This window comes from Lagenorhynchus albirostris, chromosome 12, assembly GCF_949774975.1.
Source record: "Lagenorhynchus albirostris chromosome 12, mLagAlb1.1, whole genome shotgun sequence".
Classification (NCBI taxonomy): domain Eukaryota; kingdom Metazoa; phylum Chordata; class Mammalia; order Artiodactyla; family Delphinidae; genus Lagenorhynchus; species Lagenorhynchus albirostris.
This window is the reverse complement of record NC_083106.1, coordinates 46,845,751-46,868,051: the sequence shown is the minus strand read 5'-3', so window position 1 is coordinate 46,868,051 and position 22,301 is coordinate 46,845,751. Positions and strand designations below refer to the sequence as shown.

Genomic DNA, 22,301 nt, shown 5'->3' with positions numbered 1-22,301 from the left:
ATCATTGAAAATATGCTTCATATTTATTTGAGTACTCTCATGAATGTTCTTTAGTAATATTATTTAAGGATGAAAGTGGTGTTTATAACAGAATTTTTTGTTTTTAGTAGTTGAAAATATATGCATATAGATTATAGAGCGATGTTTTAGTACTTGTTGGTTTTGATAGTTGAACATGTTTGCTGCTTCCATTTGTTGTAAAAAATTTCTCTTCCGATTCTTTTGTTAAAACCTTTTAATTACTGATTTTTGCCACAATTCCGTGGCTCTTTGCTCTAATCAAATCAATTCCCAACGTATGAATCTGAATCCAAATATTGCCTGCGTTTTAATTTTATGTTATACCTTCCCTGTTGTTTGTTCTTTCCCCCAGTTAGGAAAGATTGATGAAATAATTCTGTGAAATAAATCTGCTTCAGATCCAGAATCCAAGATCAGAGGAGACAGACTGTTAAGACAATTTTTAACACATTACCTGCCCATTTTTCATGTGAACATTTAGGTACTCCCCATTGACACTGTGGCCGTGAACAAGGGTTCCAGAACTGCTTCTGGGACGGACTTCAAATGCAATCTCAAACTTCAATCCAATATTGAAAGACTCATCTATGGAGAGAAATACTATTAGTTCTCAAGAACAGCAACCTAAATTTTGTAACCATGGTTTGATTGCAGATTTTTGTACTTGTTTTTGAAAGTTTGATGCATTTTTCAATAGGTAAGCAGAAAGTGTTGTTTTCCATGTCCAACACACTGTGGAAAGCTCCGTGGGGATCTGAGATAACTAGCACACCACTCCTGCTCTGGGGCCTGGGGAGGAAACAGCTTGCTGAAAACACAGCATGGCTATGTGAGCACAGGTGAGGAGAAATTGATTCCAACTAGCAGGACCATTTAGTATCTCAAAAGTGAGAAGGAGGAAAGAGCAAACTGGGAAGAGTGAGTCGTCTGAACACAAGTACAGAGGCTGGAACATTTGGAGAGCACTGTGAACGCCAGTGTGGCTGGACTGTCCCCTGTAAGGGTAGACGGAGGCAAGGTGAATGGGGAAGGCTGGTGGGAGCCACACTGGGAAGGGCTCTAGTGCTCCAGTATGGAAGGCAGACTTGACTTTGCAGTCATTGAGCAAGGGAGCTGACTTGATCAGATCTGTATTTAAAATAATTCTTAAAAAAGTAACTGGTGCCAGTGCTGCAGAGCATTTGGGAGGAAAAACAAAGTGAGAGCAGCAAAAGCAGTTAGGAGCTGTTATTGCAGTGATGCAAGAAAATGAATTCTTCTTAAGACTAGCTGTGTTCACTCCAAGAGACTCATTGCAAACCTGGGCATCTTAATAATGTTCACTTGACGTGTCTCCTCATAGATAACTTTTTAATTTTTCCTGCTATTAATTAATGTTTATTGAGAACATAAATTGTGCAGGTTGCTATGCTTTTCAGGCTGTCCAAGTCTTTGAGTTCTTATCACCGAAATTCAATGAAGGGTTGAGAAATGTGCCTGTAGGTGTTTTAGTAGGTAGGGATAAAGGATGAGAAAGGAAAGTAAAACCATGAGCTAGACAAAGAGAGGATATATTACCTCTGGTTATTCTATTGGATATGTGGGCGGTTTAAGAAGGAATACTTGGCTGCACTGTAATGTCTTTATTCAGAGGATGCTGAGGGCAGGGAACATGTGGTTTTATACCCTTCTCCTATCTTCTTTCCCAGCATCTGTCCTTATACCTTCCTCACACCTAATGGTTGCTCTATAGAATGTTGGTGGAATGGATTGGATGGTGATTGTGTGCAGTCTGTTTAGGATTTTATTTATTTATTTATTGGAATTATTGATGCTTTTTTTTTTAAGTCTTTATTGAATTTGTTACAATATTGCTTCTGTTTTGTTTTGGTTTTTTGGCCGCGAGACATGTGGGATCTTAGCTCCCCGATCAGGGACCGAACCCACACCCCCTGCATTGGAAGGCAAAGTCTTAACTGCTGGACCGCCAGGGAAGTCCCAGGATTGTATTTATTTATTTTTAGAACTATTATGTTCCATCACCTGGCATAGGGACTGTCATACCAGAGGCACACAATAAAAACTTTGTTGAATGAGTGAGAGAGTAATTGTTGAGGAGAATAAAAATCCAGAAATAAAATGTTTTTGGGATAGTGTTGTCTGCTAGAGTTGCTGGCAAGGGGAAGAAGTGGACCTTTCCTTAGTAGGAACAATGGGTGATGCTTAGAGGGAGCAGAGAAAGACCTAGAGACTGAGGTGGCCAAGAGCCAACACAGGTTAGACCATGGTGCAGCATAGGAAATTCTAAAGGGGCCAAGATGGTCTACCTCCAGAGGTCTGGCAGCTGTGGAGAAGCACTGGCTGGGGAAAGCAAACAGGGATGGGCACGGTCCATGTGTCTAGTTTGGAGGGTAGGAGAGGAGAAAGGTGGTCCTTATGGAAAGAGGCCATTTTCTAGGGCTGAGTTAGATTTTCTGGTTTTTATCTTTGGGCCCAATATCCCTGTTAGCCACCTCTAGGAATGAAGTATTTCATGATTCACGTTTTAACATAAGTCATTGTTACCTAGAACCACGTATCCTCCTTCTGTTGAAAAGTATGTTCCTGTTTCCATTGGGCCTTCAAAACAAGGAGTCACGCTAAATGTCTGAGAAGCAGAGGTGATGGAGGCCCCATTGAGCTGGAGATTGCTGAGGCAGCCACTGAAGCTGTAGACTGAGTTTATCTGAGAGAAGAAGACATTTCTTAAAATCCATTTTCTCAACACTCACAGATGTACCCAAGGGAAACAAAATGAAGGGATTTGAGTCCAGAGAGAAACCAAGTAATTTCTTGCCTTATTTATCTTAGCTATCTGAATGATCAGTAGTTTTCCAGGTAGTTGCTTTATAACTAGCTCTTTGAAGCTGGAATTTTGTATTTGATAATGACACCCTACCATAATTAAGGTAACGAAAATTTTTACGTTTTTCAAGACAAGGTAAATTGTAGCTGTGGTTTTCAAATTGAACATTAGAAATATCCTCGTTTGTTTCTCTTCAAGAAGAACAGCTGTGCCCTAGATCACCTAATGCTGATGAGGGCTAGCAAAGTTCTTAACTGTTAAATCTACCATGGCTAAATAAACAGCAGAAAGCTTGCTTTACTGTCTTCATTGTTGTGGTTGAGCATTTATCATACTACAGAACATGGAACATGGGCCACTTGAGACAACTGATTTCACACTGCTTTGGAAATCTTTCTTTTAAAGAAGTTATCATGGAATTGGGGGTACTTACCTAAAATCTAATTAAACATGAACATTTTCCCCCTTTTTTGCTTTATCCACATATATTAACAGATCTTAGAAGTATATTAATTCTTTGTGTTAAAGTCAAATCTATATTTATGTTAAAAAAGCTTAGTCCTTTGATGCATTCCTTTATTGCTAGATAATTTTTAAAGGTCCAATATTTTAAACTTTTAAATTACAAAAATAATGTTGTTGTTGTTTTCTACTATATACTCACGTCTCCCCAGGGGTAACCACATTTCCTTGCACATTTACAAATTGTGTGTATGTGTGTGTGTGTAGAAACGAAAATGAGATCATAGTTTACATAAGGGCCTGAAAGGTTTTTTTCATCCAATAATATATTGATATAATGGAATGACTTGCTTTCTTTTTTTGGTTTTTTTTTTTTTTTGGCTGTGCCACATGGCTTGCAGGATCTTAGCTCCCCAACCAGGGATTGAACCCAGGCTATGGCAGTGAAAGCACTGAGTCCTAACCACTGGACCGCCAGGGAATTCTTTCTTGGGTATTTTTTTAAGATTAAAAGTATGGTTACTTGCTGAACAAATAAGCATCTCCTTGAGACATAACTTTTCATGATAGTTTGTACCTCTGAAACATTTTTCATCTCACCTCTACCCTAGAATCAAAAGATCACTCTGGGCTTTGTAATGTCACAGGGTGGACAGACAACCTCAGGACAATACCCACTTATGTACCCCATCTCCAGTCAAACTACAGTTTTACTTTTGCCAGTTTCCTAATCGTAAAATGAGGGCCAGAGTAAATGATCTTCCAGCTCTAAAGGTCGATGGCTCTACCTGGTCACGCCTGGCTTACCTGGACATTTTTCACAGCCTTTCCAGGAGCCACACCTCCCAGATAAATAGGACCCTTGATTTTCCAGGTAGCTCCAGTAGGGGGAAGACTTTCTTCTAAAACTCGAAGACCATCAATTATCAGTCGGCCGCTGCTCTTTTCCCGAATAAATATCACCTGGATGGAGAGAAGGACAATAGAGAAGGCTGTGTTGCCTCTCCTCCCAACTTTGCTACTGCAATGCCACAGAAGTTCTTTAAAAAAGTGGTCCTTTCTCTGAAGGTTAGGAGTCTCTTCCTTTAACGCTTAATTTAAAATTACAGGCTTAATTTCTGAATACAGCTTATGTTTAGCAGAGTTCTCTGAGGCTCTGCCCAGCTGGCCAGCCCATGTGCTCTCTCTTGTAAATTTAATTATAATTAATTGTAATGCAGCTGACATTGCTTACTCTTTCCAGTATATACACACTGAATTGCTTTGATATTTAGGTTATTCTACCTGTTGTATCCTGTAGTCCTAACAGATTTACTCTTCACTTTGTACCTCCCATAGCTTAGTCTACGAGACACTCAGCAATCATTGAAAATTTAGAACATTATAGGCAGTGGAAAAAAAACCCAGTCAAGTGAAATATCCTTAAAAACCAAACTTCGGTTTATGTTGGTCATTGATCTTTTGTTTAAAATAACTGCACTAAAGAAAATTGATATGTCAAAAATATTATACTCAGACTGTATTTCTTTTAAAATAATATGCTTCAAGATTTTTATAATGAGTTAATGAAGGCTTTGAAATTGAACATATAGCAACAGAATTTTTAAATGGATGTTTCTAGAAAAACCCCTGGTGGGTATTAGTGTCAGTCCATTTGACAGTGGTGGACATTGGCTGATAATAATATTCTCTGCCTTCAACTTACATCATGCCACAAACCATCATTGTATTTCTCTTGGCTTCTAATCTTCAGTTTCTTGTGGCCAACATTAAACATGAAAACCAAGCGGCCGTGGGCTAAGAAGAGAGCCATGAAGTCATTCTCTTCTTGATCCGAGACATAGAAAATCATCCCATGGGAGGAACGTGTTTTCAGACGAATGGAAAACTGGGATCTGGTAAATGAGAAGAAAAAGCTTACCACCTGTCAAAGGAGACCGAGGGTGATCTCTAACTTTCCAAGGCAACAGAATGTAAGGAAGAATAAAGCCATTCGATCTAATCCCAAGCAACATTCTTCTAATTATTAGTATTATTAGAAGATTAGAATAGAATACTATTAGATTAAAGATTAAATTAGAATACTAACATTCTTAGTATTATTAGTGAGTATCGGGTAAGTACCGCTAGTTCAAAAATGTAAATCCTTCTCCATTTCCTCACACAACAGGGATACATCCCACATTTAAGAAAGTGTTGTTTCAGTAAAGGATAATCTCATGTCTTCCTTTTAAAGTATGGTTGCAATTAGTTTAGTAAAAATCTTTATGTTAAAGAAGCTTCATGTGGACAAAATAGTAGTAATTAATATGCATATATAATTTTGCATAGAAACAATATGATTTGTGTACTGTCTAAAATACAGATTCAATTTTCTCCCTGTAAAAATAAATCAATGGATATCACATGCTAAAAACAGCTACCAGAATGTGTAGAAATTAAATAAAAATTTCTAGAAATTTAGCTCTAGGCCATAGGTAAGATACATTTATGAGGCTAATTTCCAGTCTGATTAACTCTAAATTTTTCCTGAAGAATACAAAATACTGATTCTGCCCATTAGGAAAACAGGAAATTAGAAGGCATTAGGAGTTTCTTATTGAATGCACTGCTTGTATGAATGTTTGAATGCACTGCTTGTATGAATGTTTGAAAGAGCTATATAAGACCTATATAAGAATATTTGGGTGCTAACAGTTTACAAAGAAATCTTCAATAATACTAAATAACCTGGAGATTTGTGAAATACCAGGAAGAGTGATGAACTTTAGAGATAGCTTGAGGGCCAACAGAGATACAAGCGCATTTGTATTTTCAGTGTCTTTCCTTATTAACCTTCTAGCAGTTCAGATGCATTCCCATTTACAATCTGAAAGCAATTTGTATGGGGGAGGGAAGGTGATAGCAAGGTTAAATGATGAGTCATTTTACCCCATCTTCCTTTCTTTGATTGTCTTTTCTTTTTGATAAAGTACAGCAAACTCCTAGGAGAATGCTGTTTTATGCACCTTACTTTTGGGAAGAAAGTCACAGAGAATGTTATTTGTTGGACAGTATGGATCATGTACTATTTAGCATTTGTTTTGATGATAAACGAATACGATTAATTTGGCACAGAAAAATTATAGGAAAAGGATGACATATAGCAAATAAGGATGCAGCCCAGCCATGGCATCAAGTTTCTGAAAGGATAGTATGTTACTTTACTTTTCACCAAAATCTCCTTTTAAGTGTTCAAACTCTTGGCGGCTGTTGGCTGTCCCTCCATACTGATAGGCGTGCTCTATTGCTCTAGGGCTGTTGGAAAGGTGGCAGTGAGAGTCTCTTGGAACATTCCTCTCTAGGAATTTCAGGCCAACAGGATCCCATGAAGGAGCGTCTTTGCTTTTCTCTCCCTATAAGAATAGGCAATGAATCATTTAAGGGACAAAACTGACATACTAGTAGCAAAAATTCATTTTTGATTTTCTTATCATTAATAATGATGATACATAATTCAAGGGTATATTATCTGTGCATTTTCCACTCATAAAATATTAGGCCTCTCTCTTCCTTCCTCTACCACCATAAGCAAATGCCAGCAGTAGCTGCAGCAGTAACAACAACAAACAACAACAGAGTATGTTAACAAATCCAAAATTCTAGTCTGTGATAGTGAAGCTATAGAGACAAGTGCTCTGTGATTTAAATTAAATGCACATCTTAATCAATGATGAAAAATGAAAAAGCTGGCAATAAAATAACCCTGAGACAAATCAATAAAATCCTCATATCATATGCAACAATATCACTTGAATACACATATTATTATTTACACATCCTGTATAAAAAGTTAACAACTTAGTAACATCTTCAAAATATTTAAGAATATTTTTGGTGATATGTAGCAAACCTATGTGACAGGATATAAAACAATTTTTAAAAACTATCTTGTGCTCTTAAAATTGCACTACTGATTTTAAAATTTAGAATTGTGAAACTACAGACTACTATTTAATGGTCATTTAGTCAATTTCTGAAGCAAAAGTACATGCAAGTAAATCTGAGCATTCATCTACTTATTTATTCAAGCAAATGTTTATTGAGTACCTAATAGGTAGGAGTGAAGGGGAAAGAAATCAACGTTTCTGCGTGCCTTCCATGGGCAGTGTGTGGTGGGGAATAGAAAGGTGAGTGAGACATGCTTCCTGTTTTTTAAGGACTGAAAATTGATTTGGAAGAATAGGCTTTTAAACAACAAATTGGAAGACAGGTTGTTGCTGGACAGAAAGGACCTTAGATGACTTGGTAAAGAATGGGGTCTTGTGTTTTAGGTGATGAGGAGACACTCAGGTTTTAAAAGCAGGGAGTGGCCTGGTCTGACCCACTTGGGAAGAAATCCTGCAACAAAGCAAGGGTGGAGAGAGAGGAAATGTTTGGCACTAGGGAGAATTGGAGAACACAGTAAGAGTCAGGATGAGACACAGGATTAGAGGAGAAAAGACAATTTCTGGTTCAGGTTGTTGAATGAATGCACACATTTAGTTTTCCTCCTCCCTAATTCCCACTGAAATGTCAGAAGAACTATACACATAAAAATAAATCCACAATAGTCCTGGAAGTCTATGAGGCTTTCTACTAGTCGAACAAAGCAGTGTGGAATTTCCAGAAGATAATAATACAGATTGGAACAGACTGACAATAAAATTCCTAATCTCATATGGGCAAAATATAAGACCTCCAAAAAAATTCAGTGTTCCAGGCAAATCCCAGAATTACCCTCAAAATACAGGTATGGTGGGCAGAGGGCAGATGAATGAATTAAAGGGCAGACCAGCTGTGCCAGTGCCCTGCTCTCAGGGCAGAGGCTCTTAAAGTTGGGTCCTGATACTGGAAACTCTCTCAGTGGTGGTTAGATTGGAGAAAGTGAAGTGGTGCTCAGAGACTCACCTGTCCTAAAGAAAAGCCCACCTGGTTCTACCATCCCTTCTTCCATTCCTCACATAGTTGTCAGGACTCAGAACCTGATTCACTGCTATAAAAGCAGGACTTCTCTCTTGGATGGAGGAAGTACATCCAGTCACCAATGTGTTTTTGGTTGGCCCAGGCTCTCACCTATAAATAACGGCCATAGCTTCAAGCTACGGGTGGGCAGAACGGGCTGGAGTGGGGCTTCGGGGAGACTCTTTTCCTCTAATGTATCTTGGGAAATTTCCCCTGACTCCACACTGTATTCCAACCCCAGTGGAGTAACAAGCCTTATAATGGGAGATTGATCACCTTTGTCTCACTGAGGAACAAAGCTGGAAATGGTGTGCACGTGGCATGGAGGGTGCGGGTGAGAGATTGGTGGGGGTCAGGGACTTTCCCCAACTCTGGCCATTCTTCATTCTCTCCATTCCAGTGGAGAGGATCTCACTTTTTCTCAACCAGTGTATCCACTTAGCTGTGAGAGGAGAGTGACAGTAACTTAGACGACAGGGGCTCAGCAAAGCAGGGCTTGTTGGATCACGAGTCTCAATTGACCAGCCTTGCCTTTGTCTGCTTCACCGTGGGAATACATGGACTAGGACCTGTCTCTTGTCTGCTGCAAAAATTAATAAAATTTATATATGGCAACCAAATACCCTAAATCCTCTGTGGATATATGCTCTGAATAACAATAAAAAAAGAAAAGTTATAATTTACTCAATTGCCTTGCTACCATATAACACAGAGACTCAGTTTACTATCCCAAAATGGGTACGTGTGTGTGGATTCCCACTAAACCCCGCTAGACTTGACTTTACCAGTGTAATTTCTTTCTCTGAAGGTCTATTAGTTGCAATCCAACTGGTGGTACCAATTTCAATTTAGCAAGATTCTTTCGTTTCAGATTATAGCCAAACTGGTTGAGCTACTTAAGACAAAGAGGGAAATGTGTTATAAGGATATAGGAGTATCTTCCGCAATCCAAGAAAAGAAAGCGTAGTGGGGGTCCTACCACAGGCAAGAATCAGGAATTGGAAAGCTAGGAAGAATTAAGGCACTCCTTATCTGGATGTTTCTGGTATCTCAGCGTTGTTTTTGTCAGTGTTTGCTTTCATTCTCCTTTTCTCTGCAGGACAGCTTTCTGCCTTTTTCTATAAAGAGTATATTATTTGTGCATTTTCCATTTATGAACTATTAGGCCTCTCATAATAACCATAATAAATAAAGTCTATAATAAATTAAAATGTGATAGGTGCTATGGAAAAAAGAACAGCTAGGAAAAGATAAAGGATCAGTAGTAGTGGTAGAAGGCAGGAGGTGGGCTGGGGTATAAAATAAGGGCTAAGATACATCAACATTGAAAAAACAAACAACCCAATTAAAAAATAGGAAGAAGACCTGAATAGACACCTTTCCAAAGAGGAGATGCCAAAAGCCAACAGGCACATGAAAAGATGCTTAACATCACTAATCATCAGGGAAATGCAAATCAAAACCACAGTGAGATACCACCTCACACCTGTCAGAATCGCTATCATCAAAAAGAACACAAATTGGTGAGGACGTGGAGAAAAAGGAACCCTCTTACACTGTTGGTGGGGATGTAAATTGGTGCAGCTACTGTGGAAAATAGTATGGAGGTATCTCAAAAAACTAAAAATAGAACTACCATATGACCCAGCAATTCCACTACTGGACATATATCTGAAAAAACAAAAACTCTGATTTGACAAGATACACACACCCCAATGTTCACAGCAGCATTGTTTACAATTGCCAAGATATGGAAGCAACCTAAATGGCCATCAACAGATGAACAGATAAAAAGATGTGGTATATATATATATATATATACACACACAATGGAATACTAATCAGCCATAAAAAAGCAAAATTTTGCCATTTGCAGCAACATGGATGGACTTGGAGGCATTATGCGAAGTGAAATAAGTCAGAGAAAGACAAATACTGTATGATGTCACATGTGGAATCTAAAAAATACAACAAACTAGTGAATATAACAAAAAAAGAAGCAGACTCAGAGAGAACAAACTAGTGGTTACCAGTACGGGGAGGAAAAGGTGGAGGGACAATATAGGGGTAGGGAAATAAGAGATACAAACTATTAGGTATAAAATAGGCTACTTGGATATATTATACAACATGTGGAATACAGCCAATATTTTATAACAACTATACATGGAGTATAACCTTTAAAAATTGTGAGTGACTATATTTATACCTGTAACATATTATACAGCAACTATACTTCAATTTAAAAAAAACAAATAAAATAGGGGTTAAGGTAGGGCTCACTGAGCAGATGACAGTTGGGCAGTCCTAGAAGGCGAAGGAGTTGTCCATGCAGATATCTGGGGGAAGAGTGGTCCAGGCAAGAGGAAAGCTCAAGTGAGGATCTTAGGCAGGAGTGAACATGGCCTGTTTTAGAAATAGCCAGGAGATCAATGGGAGGAGAAGAGTGAGTGAGGGAAAGAGGCCTGGAAAATATAGGGCCTCTTATGACATTGTAGGAACTTGAGCATTTACTCTGAGTGAAGTGGGGGGCCACTTTGAGCAGAGGAGTAACATGATAGCGCATGTTTAAAAGGATCTGGTTGTTGTGCTGAGAATATACTATTGGGCAACAAGGTAAAAGCAGGGAGTCTTCTTGGGAGGCTATTACAGTAATTCATATGGGAGATGATGATGGCTTGGACCAGGATGGGAGCACTGGTACTTGAGTGCATTGTTAACATCTGACCAGGAAGGAGTAGGGAGGGTTAGATTGAAAGAATGGGAAGGAATTAGACTTTCACTTGTAATGAAGGCAAATAGTGTACATGCTAGGAGTAAATGAACGAGAAAGAATAGTCATCAGTGAACGCAGTTTAGGACTCAAGAATTTGATGAAAGAGCTGCCCTAGTTGATGCCACAGGTCAACTGTGTGAGTGGTTAAAATGAAGGTCAAGAAAGGAGGGGAAAACAGGGTAAGATCAGAAACTAATAATTTCCATGACTGTGACAGAAACCAGAGATAGTTATGTGAAAGCAAATGATACTAGAGAATTAGCACAATAAATAATATATATTATAAAGTACAGAGTAATTTTAACCATTGTAATGAAAAGTAGTTGGAAGTATGAGTAAAAGCTTATTCAAACTGTTTTTCTGGGAACAAGAAATGATACAACAAATCTGGTAAACTGCAATATCAGATACTACAAGAATCGTATCTTTCATATGTACACAGTTGCAAACAAGAGTAAATTCTATAAAGCATCAGTGTCTAGAATTGTGTGTGTGGAATACAAGGGCAATCAAGAAGTTGGCACGGCATTATCTTTTACCTTTTTATTCTGACTTGTTTCAGGCTTTGAGGAATATTTTCCTTTTTTGTGAAGGAGAAACAATGGCGAAGACTCAATGGGACACTCATAAAGAGAAGTATGGACCTTTTCAGAATACCGCTGGAAATCTTCGACCTCCACATCTCTATCCAACCTGTGTTTGTAATAGAGGAAAGAAAAACGTTAAAAATGTTGTTTAGAATTACATGATGAAACTATGGCAGTCAAAGAACTTTAGCAATTAAAATGTGTGTGTGTGCACACGTACATGATGGGCCTTTATCCACCAACCACTACCTTAATGAGAACCCTTGAAATGATCATTTAACCAATTAACCAATAACTTTGTACCTGGCACCAGCACATTCTGACAGATGAACATGTTTTCCCTCACCATGCTCTGGATGATGGGGACTTCATCTGTGTTACTTAATCTGTATTAAATTCCTTCCTTGCATGTTTTTGTACTCAGGGGGCCCTCACTGTCTTTGTTAAGTACAAAACAAAAATGGAGCGTACAGAATGGGAGAAGATATTTGCAAATAATATATCTGATAAAGGGTTAATATACAAAATACACAAAGAACTCATACAATTCAACGTAAAAAAAACAAACAACTTGATTAAAAAAGGGGGCAGAGGACCTAAGTAGACATTTCTCCAAAGAAGACATACAGATGGCCAACAGACATGTGAAAAGATGCTCAACAACACTAATCATCGGGGAAATGCAAATCAAAACTATAAAGAGATACCACCTCACACCGTCAGAATGCCTGTCATAAAAAAGACAAGATATAACAAGTGTTAGTGAGGATGTGCTAACCCTCAATATAAATTGGTGCAGCCACTATGCAAAGCAGTATGGAGGTTCCCCAAAACATTAAAAATAGAACTGCCATATGATCCAGCAATTCCATTGCTGGGTATTTACAGAAGAAAACAAAAACACTAATTTGAAAAGATATATGTACCCCTATGTTCTCTGCAGCATTATTTACAATAGCCACAATATGGAAGCAACCTAAGTGTCTACTGATAGATGAATGGATAAAGATGCGGTATATATATGTATATGGAATATTATTCAGCCACAAAAAATGAAATCTTGCCATGTGTGACATGGATGGATCTAGAGGGTATTATGTTAAGTGAAATAAGTCAGATGGAGAAAGACAGATACTACATGACTTCACTTATATGTGGAATCTAAAAAACAAAACAGACAACAAAACAGAAACAGAGCCATAGATACAGACAGCAAATGGGTGGCTACCAAAGGGGAGGTAGGGGTGCAAAACCGGTGAAGAGGGTTAAGAGGTACAAGCGCCTCTTACAACATAAATAAGCCCCTGGCGTGTAACAAACAGCAAAAGGGATACAGTCGATAATACTGTAATAACGGTATGGGGACAGATGGTTAGCAGACTTATCTTGGTGAGCATTTCATAACATATGCAAATGTCAAATCACTATGTAGTACACCTGAAATTAACATAATACTGTACGTCAACTAAATTTCAATAAAAGAAAAATGATGAAAAAAATGAAGTCATGCATTAAGTTAAAAAAGACTTTCTGAGACCTTTAAGGATGATTTGGGTATGTTGCTCTGTACTATACCATTGATAATAAGTACAGAAATAATCGCATTTAATATTTATAGTTTGCTGTACGCCAGGTGCTTTATGCACATTATCTCATTTAATCCTCATAACAAGTCTACCAGGCAGGCCCTGTTATTATTTGCAATTTGCAGGTGAAGAAATGAAGGCTTACTTCGCCAATGTCATACAGAAATTAAAAGGCAAAACACCTACACACAAACCCAAGTGTGTCAGTTTCTCAAGCACATGCAAGCTTTTAATTACTACCCTCTAATGCCTCTGATATTTCATAGCTCTAAGTTTTAACACCATAAATATTTTCATTATCGACTTGATCTTCTTTATCAATCATGCAGATTTATGAATAATAAAAATATTATACCTGGTAAAGTAGGCATTGCTTATACAGCCAGTGAAATTAGCATACTGGGGACTGATGGGTGAGCCACCAAAGTAGAACTTCTTTTCATCTGCTTGTGTCTGTTCCACTTTTCCTTTGGTAGGGTTCTTACTCCCAAGTCTGCTTTTATCTACTATCAATTCATACCTGTAAGGAAAAAGCTTCTTTAAGCACTACACAGCTAACATTTTACCTCGAGTTCCATTCTAGGTTGCAGGTTTTCTCATGGAATTGAAATGGAACATCTGGTTAATGACAAGATAACAAGTTGCCAAACTCTTCGTGAGACTCAGGGTAAAACGGCTGACTATGTCTATATGCAGAAAAGACTCTCCAAACTATGACTAGAATTTAAACCCATAGAAGCAAGTTCAGATGACTAGTCATCGGCAACTTTTTATTTTTTTTTTTGGTGTGGAAAAATCAGAACATAAATCATGGTGATCATTTAATCACACTTGTGGGAAACTATTTTCATTGTAAAGCACACTGATAGTGATTGGAAATGGTGTCTTGAAAAGACCTATTAATGTTTTTTATAATGGGAGGGCTCCATAGAAGTGGACATAGAATAGCAGCAGTCTACAACGGAAATTTCTTTCTTTTTCCAGAAAGACTTTCTTTTTATGAAAAAGAAACTCAGTATTACATATGTTAAAGATAAAGTTATTGGACTTTTAAAAATGTGGCCGTAAATGCAACATTCTCAATTGTTTAATTAAAACCTAATGAAACCAATTATTTGCTGAGCTCCTTCTAAGATGTGCAAAACACTGCACTCCATTTAGTAAGTGCTATGTGCAGGTACTTCTCTCAAGATTATAGCTTACGGTTTCACTGGGAAAAAAACTTTACATACCTGTTAGTTAATTTTATAGTGATTTATTTGGCATGTCTTAAAAATTAATATCAATTTTTTTTTTTTTTTTTTTTTTGTGGTACACGGGCCTCTCACTGCTGCGGCCTCTCCCGCTGCGGAGCACAGGCCCTGGACGCGCAGGCCCAGCGGCCATGGCCCACGGGCCCAGCCGCTCCGCGGCACGTGGGATCCTCCCAGACGGGGGCACGAACCCGTGTCCCCTGCACCGGCAGGCGGACTCTCAACCACTGCGCCACCAGGGAAGCCTGATATCAATTTTTAAAAAGAAGGTAAGTTGTTCCTTCTATCATTTTTTTAAACACTATAAAAGTAATAATATAGCCTATTATTCACAGTGGTCACTGGACAGAATCATGCCCTACAGATAAAGCCATCTGGTAGAAAGAAAATAAAGTGAGGAGCTGTACCTTGCAGGGGAGACAGAGGTAATGATGAAGTGGGACAGCCCGTCATTATACTGCTTATCTGCCGACTGCACCTTGATTCCCTTTACATCCATGATCACAGTGCCATTATCCAATGAAATGGAGAACACGTCTGACTGAAATGCAAGCACAGGTTTTTTAACTAGGGAGGCCAGGTATCCAAAAGATGGACACATCTTCAACACTTACTTAATGGGATTGCTTAAAGGAACACCCATCGTGTGGGAAATTTGCTTGAAAAATAATTTCTATGAACAACAACAACAAAATACTCTATTGATTGTATTGGTGTTACCTATAAAATCAGATACATTTCAATGGAAAGAGGAATTTCCTGTATTTTGAACTGAAAATTTCAGGTGATTTTGTCATGCTAAGTAGTTGTCATCCCAGCATCAGTTACTTTCTTAACTCAGGCATTTCTATTCTGTCATCAGTCTCACTTTTGAAAAGGCAATATTTGAATTTCCTTGGGGATGTAGCTAGATGACCAGGCATGGGTTAATTTGCTAATGTGGCTTTTAAAAATGTTTCACTTTTCATCTACAGAGGCAGAAAAATTTTTAAATAGCAGAAGTTAACATCTTTTTCTGAATTTGCTTATTGCTTGTCTTAAAATATTGGCAAAATGATAATCTTCCTTCTCTTCCCTATGTGGGCATCAACCTCTACAGTTAGCCCTCAACATAACTACTTTTTGTGGACAAAAGGTATTATTTAACTAACCATGGTAATCTGAGGCAGGTTTGGTGGCAGAGGTCCTACAAAGTGTTTTGGGTAAATTCTCACAGATGCTACTGATTTAAATTGGATATAAATGTGACAGATACAAGGTAATAAGAATGAAAAGTAAAAGCTGCTTTTATAAATCATATTATGACTTGGTCCATCAGTGTATATATTGGTGATGACCTTTTCAGAGATAAATCGGTTAGAACTTAAGGTCACCAAACTTTTACAAACCTTATTGTATTCTCAACACAGCATATCTTTATAAGCTGAGCTACAGTGTTCTATACCAAATTCAAGAACTATTTCACAAACTGAATCACACATGAGTTTGTATATATACACAGAGGTTCTTAACATTTTTTGTGCTATGCACTCTTTTGGCAGTTTGGTGATACATATGGACCCCTTCATAAAATATTTTAAAATCACTGAACAAAATATGTAGGAATACAAAGGAAACCAATTACATTGAAATACAGTTTCAAAATATTGAAACAATAAATATGTGATATAGTTATATATGTACTTCTACATTAAGGCACTAAATAATAAAATCTATTAGCAGATCTAATAACTACTGCAATTTAGAAGTAGCAATGAGCAAAAATATTTTGAGATACCTGTGACTACTATAATGTGCAATGAAAAATACCTGTGATTTCTATTAATGACAAAGTGACAGGTACTGCTAATATTACTGTGGTTTGTTGCCAACATTCACAATTGAAGAAAATGCTAAATTGTAGTTAGAGAAAATAAAGTTGTAATTTTTTCTCACCTAGTTCACAGACCCACTGAATTCTTTCCATGAACCCCTGAGAGGTGGGTCTATGAAGCCCAGGTTAAAAACTCCTCATATACAACATATATAATATTTTACAAAGTGTCGGAAATGAGACATTTGTGTGTGTACACGAGTCAAAATTAATCTGAATTGAAAATCACTTTTAAGGTGCTTAAAAGTATTTTTAACAGACAAAACAATTGCCACAAAGAAGATTCCACAGGGAAAAACAAATACTTACCCCTGAAGCATAATAGAACAGTAACCCATTTGGCTGTAATGTTCGGAAATTAAAACCTCCCTCAAAGCCATCGAAAAAAGATATTTTCTGAATTGAAGCAATGAAACTCTGTCCATTGAAATATGCTCTGCGAGATATCTGTGTGCCAAAGAAAGTAGGAATACAGTGTTTGGATAATTATCAAAAAGCTTAAAATGCCCATTTCTTACATACCAAAGGCCTTATCTGCTAGTTCCTATGTTAATAGTTATGTTTTAATTTCTGGTTTATACCGGAATTCAGGCATGCTAGCCTTCCTTCTGTATGCCTCTAAAAGATGGGGTTTCAGCTTCCCTACTTCCTCCACCATGAGTGAGTGAAGATGCTCACGCAGCCTCTCTGGGCTTTGGTAGCCCCAACCATTGAAAAGTGAAGCAGCTGGACAAGTCACAGAGGATCCCCACAAGCCTTTTTAGCTTAATGATTCTTCTTTCCACTGGTGGCAGAAAAGAGCCCAAGGTGTACACAGGATTACAGAGAAAAGAGCTTTTTCAGCTTTTAAGAGCAGTAAGTTTCTTGTCTATTTATTAAAAACCTTTTGATCGTGTACTTACAAGAGAGTCTTCTGGGCATCCATAACCAACTCCCAGGGTTTCTGTCTGTTCTAATAAATTGAAATCTTTCTTTTGGAACTGGAAACCCTTCATACATCCTCTGAAATTGATATCCAGGGGAAGGTGTACTCTTAGGGTCCTGGAAAAGAAAATTAGTCTTTACTGATATAGCCATGATGATGATGGTAGTGGTGGTGATGATGATGTTACCCTACATATGTAGGATATAAAAATTTGATTTTATTTATAGTTATTTTTAATAGCTGTATAATATTCATATTCTCATGCCTTCTTTCATAAGCACACAGTAATGTCTAACCTTTGCATACAGAACAGCTTTATTCTGCACGAAGCCAATTTGTTTACTTCTTTATAATTTTCAAGATCCTTTAACTTACATTAGCTCATTTTATCTGTATAACAATTCAGTGATATAGATGGTGATGTTATTATTTCCCTTTTACGGATGATTAATAGGTTGAACCATAATGAACTGACATATGTATGGGTCAAAAATTGGCAGTTTCACATGGTTTACCTATAAAGTGAAACTGAGAAATAGTAAGTAATTTTTTTTAATGTCACAAGTGGTAAGTTAGGATTTGAACCCGGGTCTTCAGTCTTCCACTAATCCACTTGGGTCATGAACTCATTTACTTGTCCTTAATGTATCTGCAACACACTAATCAACTAAGGCTAGAGAAGTTTTTAGTGAACGCTGGGCCTCTGGAGCAATAGGAAAGTGAGAAATCCTTTATCTTTAAGATTAAGGATGGCATTTTGCTCAAAACTGTAATCCTAGCACCCATCATTATGGCTAAGCTAGGAAGTGCCCAAGAACATATTATTGGATATTGTATGAATATGAAGTTAATTTTGAGCAAGTTACAATGACTTCCATGTATTTTAGGTGAACGCTGGCCAAATTAAGGGGTAACAGTCCCACTTTACTCTGCTCTGACAAGATCATACCTGCATGATCATGCTAATTGACAGACTGAGGTGCACATACAGCAACCATAATGGTTAAATATCCCATGTGGCATTGCTGAAGGAATTGAAGAGGATATTTAGTTTGGAAAGGAAGCTTACGGTTGGGGCCTCATCCCAGAACAATTAGAATTTCTGGAGAATGGTCATGGGTAACGATGTTTATAAAAGTTCTCTAGTTTATTCTAATGTGAAGCAGGGTTGAGAGTGACTGGACTGGAATATCCTAAAGTTGTCTCTCAGTTTTAAGAGTCTCTGATGCTATGAACTGATGGTAATGAGACAGCTGAAATTTTGAATATATTAATGTTTCATTATACTTAATTCACAACCCCCACAGGCTTAAAATTTTTGTTTACCCTAAGATGCCATTTGAGAGTTCAAATAAGTCTAAATTAATACTAAAACAAAAGTAAATGAACACAACGCTTCTTTGTTTTCACATAATACACATGCTCCACCTTTCCTCTTGCGGATAAGAAATACTGCATTAGACTATGTTCTAAGAGTAATAAATAATTAAAGAAATCTGTAGATCACATCTACTAGATGACAATTTAAGGGGGTCATGAGGACTAGCTGCACAGGGCCCACGGGTGAATGGCTGTGTGTGTGCTTCTGTAAACGTGTACAAAAATAGTAGGTGGGAATGCTCAAACATTTACTACACCTCTCCTGGATGTTGAATCCTCAGCCCAGTGCTTCGTTAGGAACAAGCAGCTTAACAACAGCAAAAAAGCTTACCTTGATTCTAAGATTTCTGGGGGAGCTCCTCCAATGTATATGTCTGTAAAAGGTATTTTCATCTTTTCATTGTCCATGCTCTTGACATGTCGTCTGTCAACTACCAAAATCATTTTCTTATCATTGTGGTAAATGATTGAGATCTGGGAGAAATAGTGCATAGTAAGTTGATCACTGCTTAACAATCACCTTTTTGAAGACTGCTATATATTTTAATTATTCTGGTTGTAAGAGCTGGGCCTCCATGTTCTTATGCTTGTTTGTTCACAAAGTGGGGAATAAGATCTTCCTTTCTTACTCACAGACATGAAAACTCTTTCTTACATAACCAGAAGTTCATATTTGCTGGAGAAGGGTTTCCATATTGGAGATGGGGCTAGCCCAAGAAAAATTTTGCTATGAGACCAACTGTTTTATTTTGCCCCTCTGAGGGGATTCAGGAAAAAAATTATAAACAGTTACCTTCTGGGCCCTGGACTGAATGCTGCCAGGTGTCATTTTTTTGTGGTGTAGTGAGATGCTTTAATGAATGTGGGAAAATGCCAGTCAGAGAAATAGTTAAAATATTCTTTGTAAACCATCCTCATGAAGGCTATGGACTTTGAACTGAAAAGAGAAATATAGCCTCTAGTCTCTGCATTTCAGTTCAACTTAAAAGATATTATGCCTTTTATATATTTTATTAAAGTGTAGATTTAAAGTAGTTGTTAGTGAAAATAGAAGAAATATATTATCAGTATACGTCACATCTGTTCAGGACTGAAGAGCACTCTTTGTGGGTTTTCTTTATAAGAAAATCTGTGTTAGTATTTTCTAAGTTTTGGATAAATGGTTTAAAAGGAAATGATTTACTTATATCTACTCTTTTTACATTTAATGGGACTCAAGGAAAAAGCAAAAAAATGGCTGTGTATCTACACTCTCATTTTCAACAAATGTATAGAAGTGCCATCATAATCAAGAGATAGAGTATTAATGGGAGTCTTTTGATCAATGAAGCAATTAAAATGAATCTTCACTGACTCTTTTATTAGAAACTCCAATATGGGACTTCTCTTGTAGCACAGTGGTTAAGAATCCGCCTGCCAATGCAGGGGACATGGGTTCGATCCCTGGTCTGGGAAGATTCCACATGCCGCAGAGCTACTAATCCCGTGTGCCACAACTACTGAGCCTGTGTGCCACAACTACTGAAGCACGCGTGCATACAGCCTGTGCTCTGCAACAAGAGAAGCCACGGCAATGAGAAGCCTGCACACCTCAATGAAGAGCAGCCCCCGCTCATGGCAACTAGAGAAAGCCTGTGCACAGCAAAGAAGAACCAACGCAGCCAAAAATAGATAAATAAATTTATTAAAACAAACAAACAACTCCAATATGATAAAATATCCATTCTTTTAAAGCAAATGTTATCCTGGAGTTGAGTAGGTGAGGGCCTTTCACTTGGTTTTTATATGTGAAGGTGTTCAGTTTAATTACTTTCTCACCTATCTCATTTGACCATCTGATTAGATCAGTAGATCTAAATACAAATAAAACAAAACAAAATACTCAAACTGCAACCATCAGTACCTCATGGTATTTTGCATCATTAATTTGAGCTTTCTTCATTGTGTCTTCAAGATGCACAGGGCCGTTGCTAAACCCAAAGTCATAGGACACATGTAGGTAACCATTGCGCATTTCCAGGCTGAAAAACATACTCTGTGGAGAAGACAAAAAGTTATAAGATGTGAGCGTCTGCTATTATGAAAGAGAAGGTTTAGCTGAATTTGAGAAATAACACTGTATTCTTTATTATCGAAACTGTTTGCAGACTAAAGAAGTCTCATGATATTCTTATTATGAAATAAAAATCACAACTACATCCATATCAGCAGTTATGTCTCATTTATACACCAAAATTTTAATATTTATCTACAATTTAAAACAACTATCTTCTATTGTTTTTCATTTACTTTGTGAATTAATGAAATTTAAAATTTACCTTATTGACCTTTAACAATCTTGAAAACAGAGTATTATAGACCATATGTATTCAAACTGCCCTTTTTTAAGGCAACATTTCAAAGTTATAACAGGCCAATAGATGTGATTACATTTCACTTTAAGAGCAAAATTGGTAACATTGAAAAAGAATTCCAAGGTATGCTGAAAAGAATCTTAGAAAATTATCAGCAAATATGGACCTAAGAAAAAGAGGGCCATTCCTGTGTTATTTTGAAACACTGGAGTTACGTAAATACGGAATTATTACGCACTTGGACCATGTGATATTCAAGAACCAAAGTAATTCTGTAACACTCAAGTAATTTACTGGTCAGGCTTGCTTGTTTTAGAAGATAGTTCATAGACACAAGAATTCAATGGATTTTCGGGACTTCCCTGATGGTCCGGTGGTTAAGACTCTGCACTTCCAATGCACGGTGGTGCGGGTTTGATACGTGGTCAGGGAGCTAAGATCCCACATGCCTCTCAGCCAAAAAACCAAAACATAAAAACAGAAGCAATATTGTAACAAATTCAATAAAGACTGAAAAAAAAAAAGAAGAATTCAATGGATTTGAAAAATAAAGTATTATGGAAAGTCCCTATTTCACAGAAAGTGATCTTTTGGGCAGAATTTATATACTCTTGCGAATGTGGAACAAAATCCACTGAGTATAGAAAGAAAATATTTCAACTTCTATTTATACTCATTTTAGAACTCTAAAATAGAGAAAGAAGCTAACTTTTAATATTTAATACGTGGATTGACTCTGGGCCTTCATTTTGTCCTTTGGATGGATTTTCATGGGATTTAGATTCACACAGTATGTGAGGCTTTGAGAATGAAGTTCCACACTTGAAGGCAGGCCATGGCCCCCCTACTCATTTCTTTGTGTTTAGCCTACTGCAATTATTGACGTTTATGTGTGCCTGGTTACATGGATTTATGAGTGAGGTCACTTAATAATAGACTATTTACAGTAATTTTCTACTGAGATACAGTGATGTGAAAATATTTTGAGACATGTAGATGTTTGCAGATTATTTCCTGTAAGTTACTAAAAAGGCTGTTAAGTTTCAAGAGGGTTACACATTTTCCTTATAAAATGAATTATTCTAAATTTATTGACCTTTACTTGTGATGACAAATGTCTTTTAGTAGTATAAAACCTACTAGCTACTAAAAAAAAAACATACTTGATCTGTAATTTCAAGGTAGGGGCATTGTAACAATGGATGAGAAACTATTTTGGCAGGGAAGAAAGTTGTACTCTAGAGAGATGGTTTTTAAAAAAAAATTATGTATGTATG

The 22,301-nt window shown here is 37.3% G+C and overlaps 1 protein-coding gene across 3 annotated transcripts in view; it reads right to left on the bottom strand.

Annotated features, from left to right (window-relative positions):
• LAMA4 (laminin subunit alpha 4) overlaps positions 1 to 22,301 on the bottom strand; it is a 151,366-nt gene that overhangs the window by 5,563 nt on the left and 123,502 nt on the right. For all 3 annotated transcript variants that reach the window (XM_060167319.1, XM_060167320.1, XM_060167321.1), the window contains exons 25-36: positions 20,574 to 20,705; positions 19,002 to 19,144; positions 17,268 to 17,406; positions 16,675 to 16,812; positions 14,900 to 15,033; positions 13,595 to 13,759; positions 11,606 to 11,759; positions 6,515 to 6,702; positions 5,013 to 5,202; positions 4,115 to 4,270; positions 2,566 to 2,725; positions 476 to 606 (exon numbers count right to left, since the gene is read on the bottom strand). In XM_060167319.1, the coding sequence (XP_060023302.1) occupies positions 476 to 606; positions 2,566 to 2,725; positions 4,115 to 4,270; positions 5,013 to 5,202; positions 6,515 to 6,702; positions 11,606 to 11,759; positions 13,595 to 13,759; positions 14,900 to 15,033; positions 16,675 to 16,812; positions 17,268 to 17,406; positions 19,002 to 19,144; positions 20,574 to 20,705 (1,830 nt within the window). The remainder of the gene's footprint in view (positions 1 to 475; positions 607 to 2,565; positions 2,726 to 4,114; positions 4,271 to 5,012; positions 5,203 to 6,514; positions 6,703 to 11,605; positions 11,760 to 13,594; positions 13,760 to 14,899; positions 15,034 to 16,674; positions 16,813 to 17,267; positions 17,407 to 19,001; positions 19,145 to 20,573; positions 20,706 to 22,301) is intronic.